This window comes from Anas platyrhynchos, chromosome 3, assembly GCF_047663525.1.
Source record: "Anas platyrhynchos isolate ZD024472 breed Pekin duck chromosome 3, IASCAAS_PekinDuck_T2T, whole genome shotgun sequence".
Classification (NCBI taxonomy): Eukaryota; Metazoa; Chordata; class Aves; order Anseriformes; family Anatidae; genus Anas; species Anas platyrhynchos.
This window is the reverse complement of record NC_092589.1, coordinates 69,714,830-69,731,480: the sequence shown is the minus strand read 5'-3', so window position 1 is coordinate 69,731,480 and position 16,651 is coordinate 69,714,830. Positions and strand designations below refer to the sequence as shown.

Here is a 16,651-nt window from a genome sequence, read left to right as displayed (position 1 = left end):
TGCTCTGGTGTTGGGACCAGGTGACCCAGGGGCCCAAGAGAGCCCGTTGTGGGTGATTTCCTCTGGGAACAGACTTCTGGAATTACAAGGAAGCTGTGGGAAGAGAGATGACTTTATGTGTGTGTCTTCCTCTTTCTCCTTGTTACTTTTTCCTCATTCCTTGTTCTTACTTCCTGTTTTCTTTCTCTATTGTCATTCCCCTCACTCAGCTTATCTGGCCAAGAGTTATTGAAATCTCTCCCGCAGTCACACTGTTATCCCTTCACTTACAGTCCCATCACTCAGTCCCCTAAATTAAGATTCATCCAAAATACTATGATTACAACAATATTTAAAGCTCTAACAGAGGACAAAAGTTAAATGACCTTTACAAGTCTTTAAAATCAAGGAAATGCCTAAGTGAACTTTAGATACTCTGTTGAAGCATCCACACATGAAGTTAGACTCCTTCATTAAAGGTTTTAAAATTGTAACTGAATTTTCTGGAGATTGCATAAATGTATCAGTCTGCACTAAAACAAATTGATAATTTCTGCATTTTATATTTCTGAAGAAAATAACCCAAAATTCAAAATTTTCATCAAACCCTTCCAAAAAAAAAAAAAAAAAAGCCTCATAATGTTCTTGAATCTCAGCCTTTACCACTCTTTTTCAAAGACATGTAGCTACAAAAGCAGCTGTGAAAGCCAGCAAAACACATTCCAAAGAAATCAGTATGTGAGACCGATTGAAATAAAGCTGTACTAAATTCATTCAAAACCTGGGACTGGTTTGCTGGAGAAGTTCACAAACTGGAACAAAACTTTTCATGATTCTACACTGTAAGAATGGGTTTGCTAACATCCATCTTTCTTTCCTTCAAATATTTAACAAAACTCTTGTTTTGTAATTTACTACAAATTTTAGGACTTACTGTAATTTTTTTACAATCTCTTGTAATATCTCTTCAGGGTTATTAAAATAAGGGACCACTCCAGTCAGATAAATTAGCCTGATGAGATGAAAAGGAGTTCTGCTTTTTAAAGTTCAGTTCGTGTAAGGCAGTGATTAAACTTTGACCAAATGACTGGCAGCTATTTTCTCATTTGTCCAACTAGATGATGTTTCAGAACACTCATAGACGCCTATAGTAGCCTAATGATTAACTTGCACTACTCTTTAGGATTAATCTTAGCTTTCAGAAAGTGAATTTACCTTGCCATCTGACTGGCTAATCTAGCTATTGTCTTGCTCTGATATCCACATGTTCACATTGTATACAGGATTCAAATGCTCCAGTTCTGACAGTAACATTGAGACTTAGAGATGTGGATAAAAAAAGAGAGATGAATGATGTCACCACTTCAAGATATACAGACCCTACTTGTAATTATGCATTGTAATACAGTTTATATTGTATGTTTAAATTCTAGCTACAGACCACTGTAGCAAGAAAGGAGAGAGAGTTAAGAAACTGTTTAATCTTTCTTTTTCCAAAATAGGTAGATACCCTTATCATGATGTACAAAACACACTGTCAGTGTGTCCTTGACAATGCAATTAATGGGAACTTTGAAGAGGTAAGATTGTTTGAATACACATTCTTGGTATATATGCACAGGCAGACAAGAAAGCATTGTTTATGTCCATGATTCTGGTTCTTTTAGATTCAGCATTTCTTATTACATTTTTGGCAAGGAATGCCTGACCATCTTCTTCCCCTGCTCGAAAATCCTATCATTGTTGACATCTTCTGCGTTTGTGACTCAATTCTGTATAAGGTAAGTTAGGTATTTAGTTCAACGGATAATCTCAGCCATAGTATAGCTTTTGTTTGTGCAAAAATAATATCAGTTAGAATATCAGGATGCCATGTTATATACTTAGAAAGATTGTCATACCCTCTCTAACACGTTTGACAACTACCTGTCAATGGGAAGAAATAATTAATGGCATAATAAAAAACACTAAGCAGTCAAAGGAAGAGACTTGAGGCTGTTTAGCACCTACTACCTTATCATCATACATTTGTCATTCTTTAATGTACAAAAACAGGGGAAAAATACACAAAGGAAAAAAACAGGTATGTCTTAGAAACATATCAGGCTATAAAGTAAGAAGGTGATTAGCACTGAAGATCATAATTACTACCCTGGAGATGAGTCATTAAGCCTCATTTACTTGTAGAGGTTATATTGTACCTTGTGTTTATGAGGCTTTTCCTGCTATAAACCTCATGTCCCAGTAGATCAATACTAACTCTACTTGTAATAAATATGTAAAGTGACAGAAGAAGAAATACTGCAGGAGCCCAAATTAGAAAATTGATAAGGTAGAATTACTCAAAAACCATAAATCTATCATTCTCTCTCTTGTCCATCTCACCATTTCTCACTCATAATCATGTTAGATATTCTTGGCAGCGCAGCTGCCAGAAAGGAGGAGGAGTACTACTGTATTTTTATCAAAGCATTTACAATGCTGGTGGAAACAGATTTTTGGAATATAGTCCAACAACTTCGTCTCCTGCAATAAAATGCCCCAGGAGGGAGGCCAGTTAGCAGAGTTTTTTTGCCAACACAGCTCCTCACCGCACTTAGCCATAAGAGATTTATTCTAAACCCTGAACACCTTCAGTGCCACATGCAGTATGGTAAAAGAGTCAAACTGCTAATAGCTCTTGAGAACTTGGGAGATTACTGTAAGACGGGAGTGATAATACTTTATTGTCTTATTAGCATGCTGCAAAGAGGCATATATGAGGGATGGGAGGTATCTAGGTATATAGTAAATATATATAATAAAGATGTTCCTACCTAATAGTGTTGGGAGAAATCTGGACAGTAGGTTGAATGGCTTTATTCTGTATAAACTCCCTGTCCTTATCGCTTTGTAATCTAAGTAGATAAGACATTAATGAGTAAATAGCCAGTGGAAGTTTGCTATCATTTCTGTTACCTTTTTAAAGGTCCTTACAGATGTACTCATCCCTGCAACAATGCAAGAAATGCCAGAAAGGTAGGTATAATAACTCCACGTTCTGATTGCTAGGCATGTTCCACAAAGATGTAGAGTAAATAACAGAAATTATATATCCTAAAGAAATTTTCTCACCATATTTATGTTCATTTTTATAACAGTAGAATGAGTACGACAAAATACTGTCAGCTTTGAGGACAGCTATAGAAGTAGAATGGCCTTAAAATGATAGACACTATTTTAATGTCCCATTTCAGTGTCTTGTTGAATATCTTGAAACATGTTTCTTCTACACTAAAACCCTAGAAGAGGCCCTGCACCTTCCCTGCCCCCCTCCCGCCCCCCCCCCAAAAAAGGCTCACATTGTATAAAGATTTTTTTTTTTTCCAGAATACTTTTCAGGTTTATTTCCTATGCATAATCATGATATCTAAGCATTATTTTCAGCAAGATATTAATAAGAGGATTGTTATAAATTACCTCTGAATCTTCTCACTTTTCCTTTTTTTTTTTATTTGGAGATTGTTATGTTTGGAGTTATGTCTTAAGACTTTAAGCTTCAGATATTGCTAAAAGTTCTTGGATTTCTTATGGTTTATTCTTAATGCTAGTGGTTTTCAACCTATTTCTATTAGCATGTGGCTTACTTTTTTTTTTTTTTTTTTTTTTTTTTTTCTCTCAGAGTGGGTACCTATCAAAATATAGTCAGTTTTAGCCTTATGATGATCAGACATCTGTTTCCTTTCAGGATTACCTGAGGAATAATTCACAGATCTGTCCAGAAGCCTGTGTATCACAGACTGAAAACTTTTTTTTTTTTTTTTTTTAATTAATGTTTCTCTAAAACACATTTTTTGTTGTAGTTTACTGGCAGATATAAGAAATTTTGCAAAAAACTGGGAACAGTGGGTTGTTTCTTCTTTGGAAAATCTACCAGAAATACTGACAGATAAGAAATTGCCTATTGCACGAAGATTTGTTTCTTCCCTGAAACGACAGACATCATTCTTACACCTAGCACAGGTAAAGAGAATAAGACTTATACATCAGAAAATTGACAATTACATTCAGTTCATCTTGCTGACTAGGAGATGTAATGCATCAAGTTTTAAATCTTCAACATTAGCCATGAAAGACATGCATCTTGTCATTTTCAGCACGTAAGAAAGACGAGGACAGAAACAGATCTTATCAAGACATTCTGAAATTCAAAAGAAGTAGTAGGAAAGAGAATAAAAAGAGAGGAAAGACTGTGGTTATAGTGAATTACTGTCATGGGAACTTTAGGCAATCATATGATAAAGTGGAATTTTTGATATTTGTTCTAGTTCTAAATGGGAAAATATCAGATAATCCTTCACACCTAGCAAAGTTGCACTGTCTTGCCCATTATGTGAACCTACCTCTTTTGCAGTTTGACTGAAAGGAATGTGAGTGATAGGTAGCTGAGTGCTCCAACACTAAGTTGGCAGGATACAAGTGTCTTCAATTGGGAGACACCTCGCAGGATGGTTTGTTAGATTGTAGAAAAGGAAACAGTACCTTTCCGGGAGCTTAAATGCTAACAGCTTGGGCTTTTGAGAGTGTAGCCCTCATGAATAACTGTAGATACACTATGTATTCACCTTGAGTTAGTTTTCTGTTGTATAAATATTAAGACAGACTTGTGTGTGACATTGTGAAAATGAGCTGAAAGGAAGGCACATTAGAAAAGCATTAGAATTTTAATGGAAGAGAAACATTATCACATTTGACCTATGAAATAGCCATGAAAAGACAACTCATGATTCTTCTCTGAGAATTCTTTTGAGCTTCTCAGCATTTTACTTGTTTTCTCTTACAGATTGCTCGGCCAGCCCTGTTTGATCAGCATGTGGTGAATTCCATGGTGTCGGATATTGAAAAAGTTGATTTGAATAGTATTGGCTCTCAGGCACTCCTTGCAGTCTCAGGGAGCACAGATTCTGATGGGGAAGTCTATAGTGAATGTAAGTCCATGGTGATATATTTGTAACATTAACAGAAATCTACTCTTTCATTCCTTGCCATGCTACTCTACTTGAAGATGGACTGAGAAAAGGCACAGTGATAAAGCATTTTCTGATCTGGCTCAGTGTTAACATTAGTTTAGGAAAAGCAATTTTTTGCCCTAGTATATCCTACAAAAATAGAAGCTTGCACTGGGAAGTCATCCTGGGTAGATGATTTTAAACAGTTGTTGAAAAAATAATTTTCATGTCAGTTGCTAATTGTAACAAAATCCCTTTTGAAGTTTTGTCTTGATCCTGTGGGGATATTAGCAAAGATTCTTGAAAAATGTCTCAAAAGTCTACAGTAGTTATAGCTTAATTAAATAGATACTTGAGCTAGTTTACTTTTTTTTTTTTTTGACTGAAAGTTGATCTTTAAAAACCCATACCAATTATCTGTGAAGTGTAATAACTATTTTCATAGACAAAATAGAATGGAGTAAAGTACAAATTCTGAGGGTGTGTTTTTTGTTGTTGTTGTTGTTTTTACATGTTGCTATACATACCTATTCTTGAAAAAAAAAAAAAAAAAGAAAAAGATTTAGCTGTCTTCTATTTTGAAAATATAACTTTTGTCATAGGAAGCATGATGATCAGAGTTTGGAGAGCTGAAAGAAGAGCAATAGCAATGTGTCATCTTCTAAGGAGTGTTACTTTGATATGAAAGTTTGTTCTCTTAAATAATGGTTCACAATCCTATTCACATTTTAATTCAAGTAGTCCATTTCCTATTTCTTCTGTAATTGCTTTCTATTTTTCTCTTCTGCCACACCAGCTAAGAAAAAAAAAAGGAAAATAACTGGTCTTTCAGGCACTTTCTCCCAAATGGGAAGTAGGGAAGTTAGCTTTACATTATATTGTGAGAAATTTGTAAAACATAAGGAAAACCTTAAGACAGTGTATAAGTCAGCCACATCACAGATAGATCTGTTCTGCTAAACTTAGCAATAGATAATTTTTCAAGGCTGAACCTAAAAATGAATGGAAATAGTAGTGTTTTGTGTTTGTTTTTTTTTTTTTTCTTATATCTTCTTGTAAATTTATACTGAATCACAGTAATGCTAAAATAATTAAAATATGTATGTGTGTGTGATAAATGTGTGTCTCTTTACTTTGCTGAATAATTATTCATTTCTTCACTGTTCTAATTCTTTGCCTTTCTTTTCCATGCTACAATATTGTCATATGGCTGGTGAGTGGCTTTTTCTCATGTTCAGAATAGCATGCAATGATATGTTCTCCTTTTTACGTGGTAGATGACTCTATTACAGTGTTCCAAGAACTGAAGGACCTTCTAAAGAAGAATGCCACTGTGGAATCATTTATTGAATGGTTGGATACTGTGGTTGAGCAAAGGGTTATCAAGGTACCTGTCAAATATTCTGCTTGACTCAAGACTAAATTCTACTCCCCTTATTCTTGATATAGTCCTTTAACTATGCAGTCCCACTAACTTTCTATGTGGGACTCTCATTTCTGCTTCTGTATCTTCATAGTGACCAGGGTGTTCTTCATTTGATGTGAAAGGTTTCAGTGCCATTAGTTCTAATTAATCATGTTGAGTGCTGTTGAAAAAACGAAGTCAGTGAAAAAACTATGTTTGTGAAAAAACTATGTATCTTAACTAAAACATGAAAGTCAACACTGTCACAAGCTCTACATGGAAAAAAAATAATTTATCTGTGCATGCATGCAGAATTACAGGGGTATTGCCCAGTGAATAAGGTGAGCCAAAGTTGTCCTTTAGAAAAGCAGATCTTTCCTTCATATTATTCAGATGGTAGTGTATGTGGTATAGGTTAGTGCAGCAGATGGTTTCAGAAGTAGCTAACCTGCAGAAGGATTTCTACAGACAAAGATGAAAGAGTTTTTAGCTTTTTAAGGTGCTAACTTGGTAATTGAGACTTTTGGTGGGATTTTTTTTTTTTCCCTGATTTACAATCTGCTTTCTCATCACAAGCATTTTATATGGATGTAGTTATGAATGAATCACACAGAATCACAAAATTTCTAGGTTGGAAGAGACCTCAAGATCATGGAGTCCAACCTCTGACCTAACACTAACAGTCCCCACTAAACCATATCCCTAAGCTCTACATCTAAACATCTTTTAAAGACTTCCAGTGATGGTGACTCCACCACTTCCCTGGGCAGCCTGTTCCAATGTCTAACAACCCTTTCGGTAAAGAAGTTCTTCCTAAGATCCAACCTAAAACTCCCCTGGCGCAACTTAAGCCCATTCCCCCTCATCCTGTCACCAGGCACGTGGGAGAACAGACCAACCCCCACCTCGCTACAGCCTCCTTTGAGGTACCTGAATAATTACACTATGGTTCAGAACAAAGTGAGTTCTCAGTTATAGCTCAAGGAAGAGATATTAACCTAATTTGTGACACTAATTAATGTAAAGTAGCAGAAAGAAATGTTACACATGATATTGCTTACTACTAGCCCTAAAGACTGGTCTTCGCATCAGGTACTGTTCTGTCTGGAAATTAAATGTTATCTTGATATGAATGGGTGCAAGAGGCAGAGGCAATTCAGTTAGCTTTGACTGGCTTGCAGAAGAGTTCCTCTGCCACCTACAGAAGTGGGCATGTCATTTTCCCTTTCTTCACCTGTTTTCCCAAATTTCAGTGGAGAGTCATATCTTCTTTCTTTCTAAAGTCTGAATTTACTAATATTTACTGTCATATGTTAGCAGCACAGTGAGGTGCTTTGGGTGAGTCAGGGCAACAAAACCCAACCAAGTCTTCACATGCACTTGCCTAGACACAAAACTCCCAGTGAAGCTGAGCAATCACAGCTTGTTTTAGAACGGAATGATTACAGTCCAGATTTAATTCCACAATTTTAAAACACAATTCTGAATAAACAGACCAGGCAGAAACATTTGAAGCCCTCTCCCGTTCAGCATCTTCTATTTAGTACTGTATTATTAAAGTTAACAGATATGTTTCTTAGCATTGTTTTCCTGTAGTTAGGGGCAAGAAATACCAGCAAGTCCTCAGGACTCCTCAGGAGTCTAGATCTATTAAGTAGGAGCTAATCATTTACAGAACATTGAATTACAGAGACTAATTTTTGTTCCCTGTGGAATAACATGGCACTAGAGGGTGTTTTGTTGTTGGTTTTGTTTTCTTTTTGCTCTGTATACCCATATATTTACAGAACAATTTGCCATCTTAAGTATTAGAATGCAAGCTAATTTATGTTTTCAGAGCACAGCCAGAACCCAAGTGGTAAACAGTTTGCTTCATCTAACATGGTCAGAGCTCTACTCTGTTTGCAATGTAAGGAGTGAATGCTGCTGTTTATCACTTTAGGACATGTGTTATGAAAACAGTTTGATTCAGGCAGCTTGATCTACTCTACCGCATTAGCCTGAGTCAAGGACTTCTTGAACTCTTAAGAATATTCAATTCTCCTTTATCCTCTCTTATGTAGAAAGCAAGTTAGCATACCTACAATATTTTACTACTTCTGTCTTTCAGGCAAGCAAGCAAAATGGGAGGTCATTAAAGAAGAGGGCTCAAGACTTTCTTCTAAAATGGAGTTTTTTTGGTGCTCGGGTGATGCATAACCTAACTCTAAACAACGCATCAAGTTTTGGTACCTGGACTTTGTAAAAACACCCATATTTTGTACATAAGTTCTGGCATTTATCTACCTTCCACTACTTCCTCAGCAGAGAAGCCTGTCATAGTCTAAAGATTCTTTGATCAAAGCCACAAATACTGTGTAATGTGCTTTTCAAACTAACATTTTACAGTAAATGGTAGCAGTAACTTATTGGTGATCCGTGTCACATGTTCATTTTCTGAAAGGATTTTTCTCTTGAATTGTTGTTTGATACTGCTTTGCCATTTAAGAGCTAGAAGCTGTGTTTTGATATGGCACTGGAGCTATAACTATGTATCTCAGTAGAAGACTGAAGATTTAAATTATTAGTTTTACATGTGGACCAGTTTGGTAAAACAAACAAACAAACAAAAAATTGCTGTTCTTGTGCAGGATTTGTTTTCATAATAGCACAATGAATTTGGTAGGTTGCTGGTGTTATTTAATTATGGGTTCAGCAGACATTTAATTCAACAGTATTTGTGGTTTTAAAAATTAAGGTTCACAGGTCCATCTTTAGAAATGTTTGACTGGGGAATTCTCAGAATATTTTTTAAAATAGAAAATGTTAGAGAAAATTAAATCCATTTTAAATCCAGTACATCATTTCCCAAGTTGTCTTTGTAGTTGTAGGTACATCATTATCTAAAATTCAGAGGCTATTTGAAATAGCTGTAAGGACAGACACATTTTTAATGTCATATATCCTTGAAATGAGGCCAAAGACTTCACCGGTTATTGTCTGGTTATTTAGCACAAGGCAAACAGAAATAGAGAAGAGGCATTCTGGCAGACTTCAGCCTTATCTAGCTCCACTGTGTGCCCTCTTCAAGTATAAAGCATGTCTCACTTTCATCAGTATTTTTCTTTGATGTAATTAGTGGTCAAATAGCCTACAGGACAGTAAACAATTGAGCTAGGTGGGCCAGTGCAAAGAGAGATTAGAGCTAGAAGTTAGGCACTATTCCTTGTTGGTCTTGCCAGGTCATTTAAAGTCCACAATTATTTGTTTGTTTCACCAGCTTCTTGTAGAGTGGTGAGAGATGGTCACAAAGATAACTCAGCTACTCTCTCTCTCTTTCTCCTCCAAAAGGTTCTTTTCATTTGGTCCGCATGCTACTAGATGAGTACATCCTGCTTGCCATGGAGACACAGTTCAATAATGACAAAGAACAAGAACTCCAGAATCTACTAGACAAATACATGAAGAATTTAGGTAACTAGAGCTTGTTTCTTTTGAATGTGTTCCTGCATTTTTAGAATTTTGCATATTTGTTGAACTTTAAGCAAAAGCAGCCTTACAGTCTTCTGAAGGTGTAGTTCTACGTGACATTGTCAAATTCACCGGAAAAGTTTGTGAACATTCACTCAGCAATTTATTCCCACTGTCAACCATGGTTCACTTAATAATGTTTTGTGGGAATGTGAATACACAGGATTACTGAAGTGATCTTGGATGCTTCAAACACTTTAGTGGATGCAACTGAAGGACTACAAACTGCAGTGTGAAAAGAAGTAAAATAGAGAGAGCAGGAATTCTCAATCCAGTTTTTCTGCCAAAGCTGAAATATGTAATTACACCTCGAACTAGGAATGTATTAAATGTTAACAAAATGTGAATGTCCCTGCAAGACTGGAACACAAGTTGGAACCCTACTTAGCATCTGACTGAAGTATTACTATGTGAAAGAAAAACAAAAAGAGCTTAAAATAGTATCTTATATATTTTCCAGCTACCAGGCTTCTTCAGAATTAGACAGTTTGAAGACATATGCTCCAGGTCTTTTATAAGAAATGTATCAAATTCTGGTTCAAGTTAATCCCCCAAAATGCAATGGAACTCCACTGGGTTCTGTTGAATCACTTTTGATTGACATTAACATCTGTAATCAGTTCTTACATCTTAGGTGGTTGTTACTCTAAATCTGCACTTTGCTGCAAGAAACTTGCATAGAATTTATCTGAGAGTAGATGGATGCACTTTTTATTTTAAATCATCCTTCAGGAAGTTCCTTGTCCTGTGTAGCAATTGCCTTCTCCTTGAACACTTAGGTGAAGTGCTTGAAAATAGAGGGTGAAGTTATGGTTTCCACTGGAAAATAGCAAAATTTCCACTGATTTTATCAGTATTCTGCAGAAAACTGAAGAACAACTGAGTATAACAAATGCTTTTTTCTATACGTCTGTATGAAAACAAACAGACTTCAAGCATTCTAAAACTCCAATTGTTGATTCTTCAGGCTGAAGTATCATGAGCCTTAGCGTAATTTGCTTGACTTCATTGCTGACATTTATTACAAGGAAATAAATTTGATCCATGTCTTTACTACGATGACTTCAGTAAGGAGCTGATAACACCAAGAGCATCTATTTTGTAGATCTGTGGTCGGGGAGTATAATTCAGACAGTTCCTCTGGGAAGATCAAGAGTAGAGCATATTTGTTTTTGACTGCATGCAAAAGATGGAGGCTTCCCTGTGTTTTAAAATAAGCAAGTGAAGTCACGAACAGATCAGGAAGTTCATGTGCTGCCTATATACTAGTGTTTAACTTATGTGCAATGAGCGCTCAAAACAGCCACCAACAGTTTTCACTTACTCTTCCAGATGCAAGCAAAGCCACCTTCACTGCATCACCCAGCTCATGCTTCCTAGCAAATCGTAACAAAGCTGCTCCTCTGACCGGTGACACTTCAGTCAAAAATGAGTGCCTAGCAGAGCAAACATATGTGTCCTTGTCAGCTAGCCAGCCCAGCACTGTACCTTCAGGTCTGAATCCCTTTGCCACAGGAGACAGTGAAAATATGCAGCTGACAGGTATGTATCTGTTCTCCTAATCTCTCTTTCTCATATTTGCATCTTACTCTTTCAGACTACAGTATCACATTACTGTAAGAGTAACAATGACCATATGTATTTCTGAGGACCTCTAGTAAATAACATTTCATGAGCTCATCTTCTGCACTGATTCATGGAAGGGGGCAGCTGTAGAGCCCTGCCAGTAAGAGATCCTCTTGGTACAGTGGTAAAAAATATCCTACATGTCATAGCTTGATGAGGTTCTTGTGAGGTGTGAACAGACAACAACATCTTGAGCACACAAGGCTTGTATCTGCTGGAATTTCACACTGGATGTGGAAGCCTCCAATCTGGAAAATGAAATTGGGAAGTTTCCTAGCCCTAAACCATGAATTAAAGAACCAGCATTGTACGGGTGGAAGCCAATGCTGTAAAGGTTTCAGATGGTAACATGCACTTCACCAGTGGATTAGTGTCTTAACACATTCCGTGTACTGAGCTGTACTGCAATAGTAACACTATTGATGGCTAATGTTTATTATTCCAGGTCAGATGGAGCTGTCTGAAAGCACCGGTCACCTGATGACTCCACCCATTTCACCCGCCCTGGTCAGCCGAGGAAGTGTTATCAACCAGGGGCCGATGGCTGTGAGACCTCCAAGTGTAGGCCCGGTGTTATCCACACATTCACAGTGCTCTTCCTACTCAGAACCCCTTTATCAGACTTTGTCACAAACTAACCAGAATTACTATGGAAACAATTCCAACTACCAGGCTATGTTCAGAACTCAAGCCCATTCCACGCCCGGAGTTTACCACCACAGAGCAGAGCACAGCCGATTCAATGCATTAAGTGAACAGCAGTTCTCCAGAGACTACTTCAACAACAGTTGTGCTGTATCTCCATACAGTGCCAGATCTCCTTCCAGCTATGGTCCCTCATCCATGCCTCAGGATACTCACAGTATGCAGTTTCTGAATACTGGAAGCTTCAATTTCTTGAGCAACTCAGTGTCTACTTGTCCAGGAGCAACTTATGCCCCTAATGCTTCCAACGGTACTAATATATACAAATATATTTTATTTTTCTCTTCTGTATCTCTTTCTTTGCCAGAGTGAAAGAGTCTTTCTATGCTTTTCCCTATGGAAGCATTTTTTCTGCTCTTACTTATACCTTCCCATTTTCCACTTCTCTGATGGCACACATAGATTCCAAAGCAGCTTAATGAGCTACTTCAGGATTTGTTTTCCTCTGGGGAATCCTCAGTTTGCCTCAAATGCCTCTGTTGCACCTATGTCAATCTTCTTCTAGTACCATTGCTGTGTCTTGCACAAAGGAAGCAAAACCAGGATGCCTTTGTGATTAGCAATCTCGTGAACAGTCCCCAGAACACCTACTCTGAAGCAGAGCAGGCATAAGATAACTTACTTTTGGGATCAGCATAGTGGGCCATTCTAATCACAGGGTCAAGATGGTGAAAGAGAAATTAATAAAAATTTTCATTAGCATTAAGTTGAGACTTTGGCCCTAATATTTCCCATTCTTCAAGTGTAAAGTTGTTGCCACAATCTGCTTCAGAGATATAGTCAGCAAAAGGCCACTCTCTTCTGGAGGAAAGACACAATGGAAATATTGCTTATATATGAAGTTTTGTATGCTGTATTACCATGCAGAATTTCTATCCATGTATATTTTCCTTGTTTGTCAGCTTCAGAAGGGAGCACTGAACTCCCTTCCATGAGTCCACGTGACTGATATGAGTCCATACGGTGTCTCTTCTCTCCTCTGATAACAGGCTGCTCTTTAATTCTGAACTTAGAATGGAGCTGCAATTCTGTGCTGAAGGCATGACTACACTCCTAGGATTTTTTCCTCCCTCGTTACCTACCCCTCTTTTGGGTCAATCATTGCATGAGCTACTGATGTTATTAGGCTATACGTGTACATAAATAACCTTATTCTTGAGGGATTCAGCCAATAATTACCTATTCCTTTCTTTTCAATAGTAATTTCGCTCTACTGTGTTTTTTTTTGTCTTTTTTTTTTTTTTTTCAATCTCCTGTCAATAGGATATTATGGAAACAATATAAATTATCCAGAATCTCACAGACTTGGATCAATGGTTGATCAACATGTTTCTGTAATCAGCAGTGTAAGTAGCATTCGATCATTGCCATCATACAATGATATACATGATCCACTGAATATCTTGGATGACAGCGGAAGAAAACAAACAGGCTCATACTACACAGAGTCCCCACCTTCTATTGTCTGTCGGACTCCTATGCGTAAGTATATCCAGTACTGAGGAACAGCTATGAACTGTTTGGCATCTTAACAAGTGCTGAGAGTTAAACTGTAGCTCACATATACCACATTTAAGATGCAATATAGAGATGAAACAGCTAATACATCCACCTGGAATGTACCATAAGATATTGTTTCCTTAAAATTGCAAGGCAGTGGGTTTAATAACTCTTTGTTCCTGTTAAGAGGGCTGTGATATGTTGTCCATGAGGATTGTAATGGCTGGCCTGAACTGCAGGAAAATCGATATTAGGAAACATTTTCTAACTGTTAAGTGAGCTAATAATGAAGTGGGGTCCTCTAAGGGCTCTTTACGATCCTCTCTGTCAAGCAGATCAAATGAACCCTACGTCAGGGAAGTCTACATACATATTTCCTGTAGTATACTCCCTTTCTGTCCTATGCTTCAACAACTATGTGCATTAGGCAAATCTCCTGCTGACAGTGAATTTTAGGCGAAATTACCTAATTTGGTATGTGTATCAAACAAATGGTAGCTGAGTTTGCTTTTATATTGCCAAAGTGCTTACAAGCATTGCTTGGAAGATGTAAACTAGGGCACAGCCTGTTCATTTCTCCACAAGGTTACCTCTTTCTACTACTTACCTGTTAAGCATGCACAGAAGATCAGTCATTACTTGAAATTTTAAGTCTCTGCAAGAATTCAATAGTCAGTTCTTTTAAGGATGCTAAAGAAGGGGAAAAAGATAGCACTATGCTGAAGGGATTGTTCCCACCAAGTGTGTTGTGTATTCTGTGTTGATATGTTCCACGTGTTGACAGTAGTACCATCAGTGAATATGGACCTGAATGGTGCAAGATATGGAATAATGAATATAGCAAATGTAAATAGCTTAGCACTAGGGGATGGCTTATACTCAGGCTGTAATTGTCAGGCCTGTAGCAGGATTTTTAGCTGAGTTCATTGACATGTGATTTTGACCTATACCCTGATGGTTTGAGGAGCCACTGAAGAATAATTATAGAAGTATAAGTGAATTGAGTGAAGTGTAAGACTGTTGAAATTTCAGTCCTTCTGATGATGCACCTGGTAGATAAGTGCTTCCATCAGATTAAATTGTACCGTGTTTTTTGTTAAATAAAACAGATAGAAAACTTCCAGTGATTATAACCTTTTTTCCCCACAGCTTCAAACATGCAAACCACATCTTCTTCCCAGTGTATGTATGGCACGTCTGGTCAGTTCCCTCCTCAAGAAAATATGGAGTCTCATGGTCCACCAAGCAGAGAGATGGTATCATCTTTACCACCAATCAACACAGTCTTCATGGGAGCAGCTGCTGGGGGAACCTGAACTGGGACAGACATGTCAGTGCCTTAAGCTTACTTTCCAAATTCAGACATTAAGGCTATGATGACAATCTTTTTATGCTGATGAATTAGAAAAGTATTATACATAGGTGTAAAAAGAGCCATTTTAGAGATATTAGCACCCCTCCACATGGAAAAGAAGCTATATTCAGATTGTGTCATGCTTGTGAATCACTCAGGATTGGTTTCATTACAGCTTTTAAGCCAGAAATTCAGGGTGAGCATAAAGAACCAGTGATTCTTGAAAGCAAGACTAAGTTGTAAAGAAATGATTACATCTCTTCCTAATTTATTAAAAATGCTATTTTAGTCTTTCACTTATATCTTTTTATATAAAAATGTTTATTTAATGCCTGTGTTGCTCATTATTTATTAGGACCACAGAGTAACTGTTTACTTTCTCTTATTTGACAAAATTGTCAAATGTATGTATCCTACCTCCTATGGAAATGTTTACAAGGTCAATTTTACTGTTTTAAATGAAACTAAACAAATTTTTTTTTCTTTCTTTTTTACCTGTGTTGTGCTCTGGAAAGTCAATTTCAAATGTCTAGTGCCTACTTGTGTAAGTGAAAGTCCTCAGGAAATAAATAAAACATATTGTGGGATTTTTTTTTTTCTGTTAAAATGGACCACTTTCTCTTAAAATAAAACCAACAAAACATGCAGATATTATAGGCTAAATAATTTCAATGGCCTGCTACTGTAGCGGGATAGCTGAAACAAATGAAACTATGCCACAAAATGTCATGGGATTTTGATATTACTTGTGGTATGAGCACCAAATTTCTACTGGTGGAAATCCACAAAAAGATGTTCATTGACTTTCATGGGTATAAGATAACTGTATATTCAGCCCCAAAGTAGTAAAGATGATCAAAAAATTTTGCAACCCTCCAGATCTACTGTTTTAATTAAAAATATTTTACAAGTGCCATCATATTCTACGTATAAATAATTCATTTATGTATTTTTTGAAGAAGGCAGGTGAAGAATATTTATTTAATGATATTGAAGAGGACAGAGAAAAGAATATACATATAAAATAAGATTCTTGCTTATTTTGTAGTCATGAAACTACAGATGTTATTTTATAATCAGATGGACCCAACATTAGATTTAAATTTGAATTTAAATGCAGTCTTCTGAATTGAGCCTATTTAATGTCCAAGTTCCTTCCATGTTTTCTGTAATGAAGAGTCTGATCACAAGGAAAAAAAAAAAAATAATAATAATAAAGAACATTGACAGGGTTTTCTAATGAATAATTCATGATGTGAAATATTTGATGCAGAATTGAGACACCATAGTTCAGTAATTAAGATGAAGACTCCAGCTCAATCGCTTCTTAATTCAGGGTGAAGTCTTACGTTGCAACCAAAAATGCTCTACTGATGCAGGAAAGTTTTGGTTTCAACAAAAATTCTCTATGATATTTTGTGGTAATACAAGCAAATATTTATTGGGCAGGGCTTTACAGCAAGTGAAGTAACTACTGCAAAAGAGTTATTGCTTCATAATTATTCAAAACAAGAATAAATTCTCCTAAATTCAGGATCTCCATCTACACTGGTCAACACAGATTTCATCTGTTGTTAGTGCAAA

At 36.7% G+C, this 16,651-nt stretch overlaps 1 protein-coding gene across 3 annotated transcripts in view; it reads left to right on the top strand.

Moving 5' to 3' along the window:
• The window catches only part of RFX6 (regulatory factor X6), a 37,803-nt gene extending 22,149 nt beyond the window's left edge, over positions 1 to 15,654 (top strand). For 2 of the 3 annotated variants that reach the window (XM_072036089.1, XM_027454659.3), the window contains 12 exons: positions 1,482 to 1,559; positions 1,647 to 1,760; positions 2,948 to 2,997; positions 3,822 to 3,981; positions 4,802 to 4,946; positions 6,245 to 6,354; positions 8,483 to 8,600; positions 9,703 to 9,825; positions 11,215 to 11,424; positions 11,954 to 12,463; positions 13,477 to 13,695; positions 14,863 to 15,654. In XM_072036089.1, the coding sequence (XP_071892190.1) occupies positions 1,482 to 1,559; positions 1,647 to 1,760; positions 2,948 to 2,997; positions 3,822 to 3,981; positions 4,802 to 4,946; positions 6,245 to 6,354; positions 8,483 to 8,600; positions 9,703 to 9,825; positions 11,215 to 11,424; positions 11,954 to 12,463; positions 13,477 to 13,695; positions 14,863 to 15,029 (2,004 nt within the window). In that variant the 3' untranslated portion in view covers positions 15,030 to 15,654. The remainder of the gene's footprint in view (positions 1 to 1,481; positions 1,560 to 1,646; positions 1,761 to 2,947; positions 2,998 to 3,821; positions 3,982 to 4,801; positions 4,947 to 6,244; positions 6,355 to 8,482; positions 8,601 to 9,702; positions 9,826 to 11,214; positions 11,425 to 11,953; positions 12,464 to 13,476; positions 13,696 to 14,862) is intronic. The other variant, XM_072036088.1, reaches the window with a different exon arrangement.
• The last annotated feature ends 997 nt before the right edge of the window (positions 15,655 to 16,651 follow it).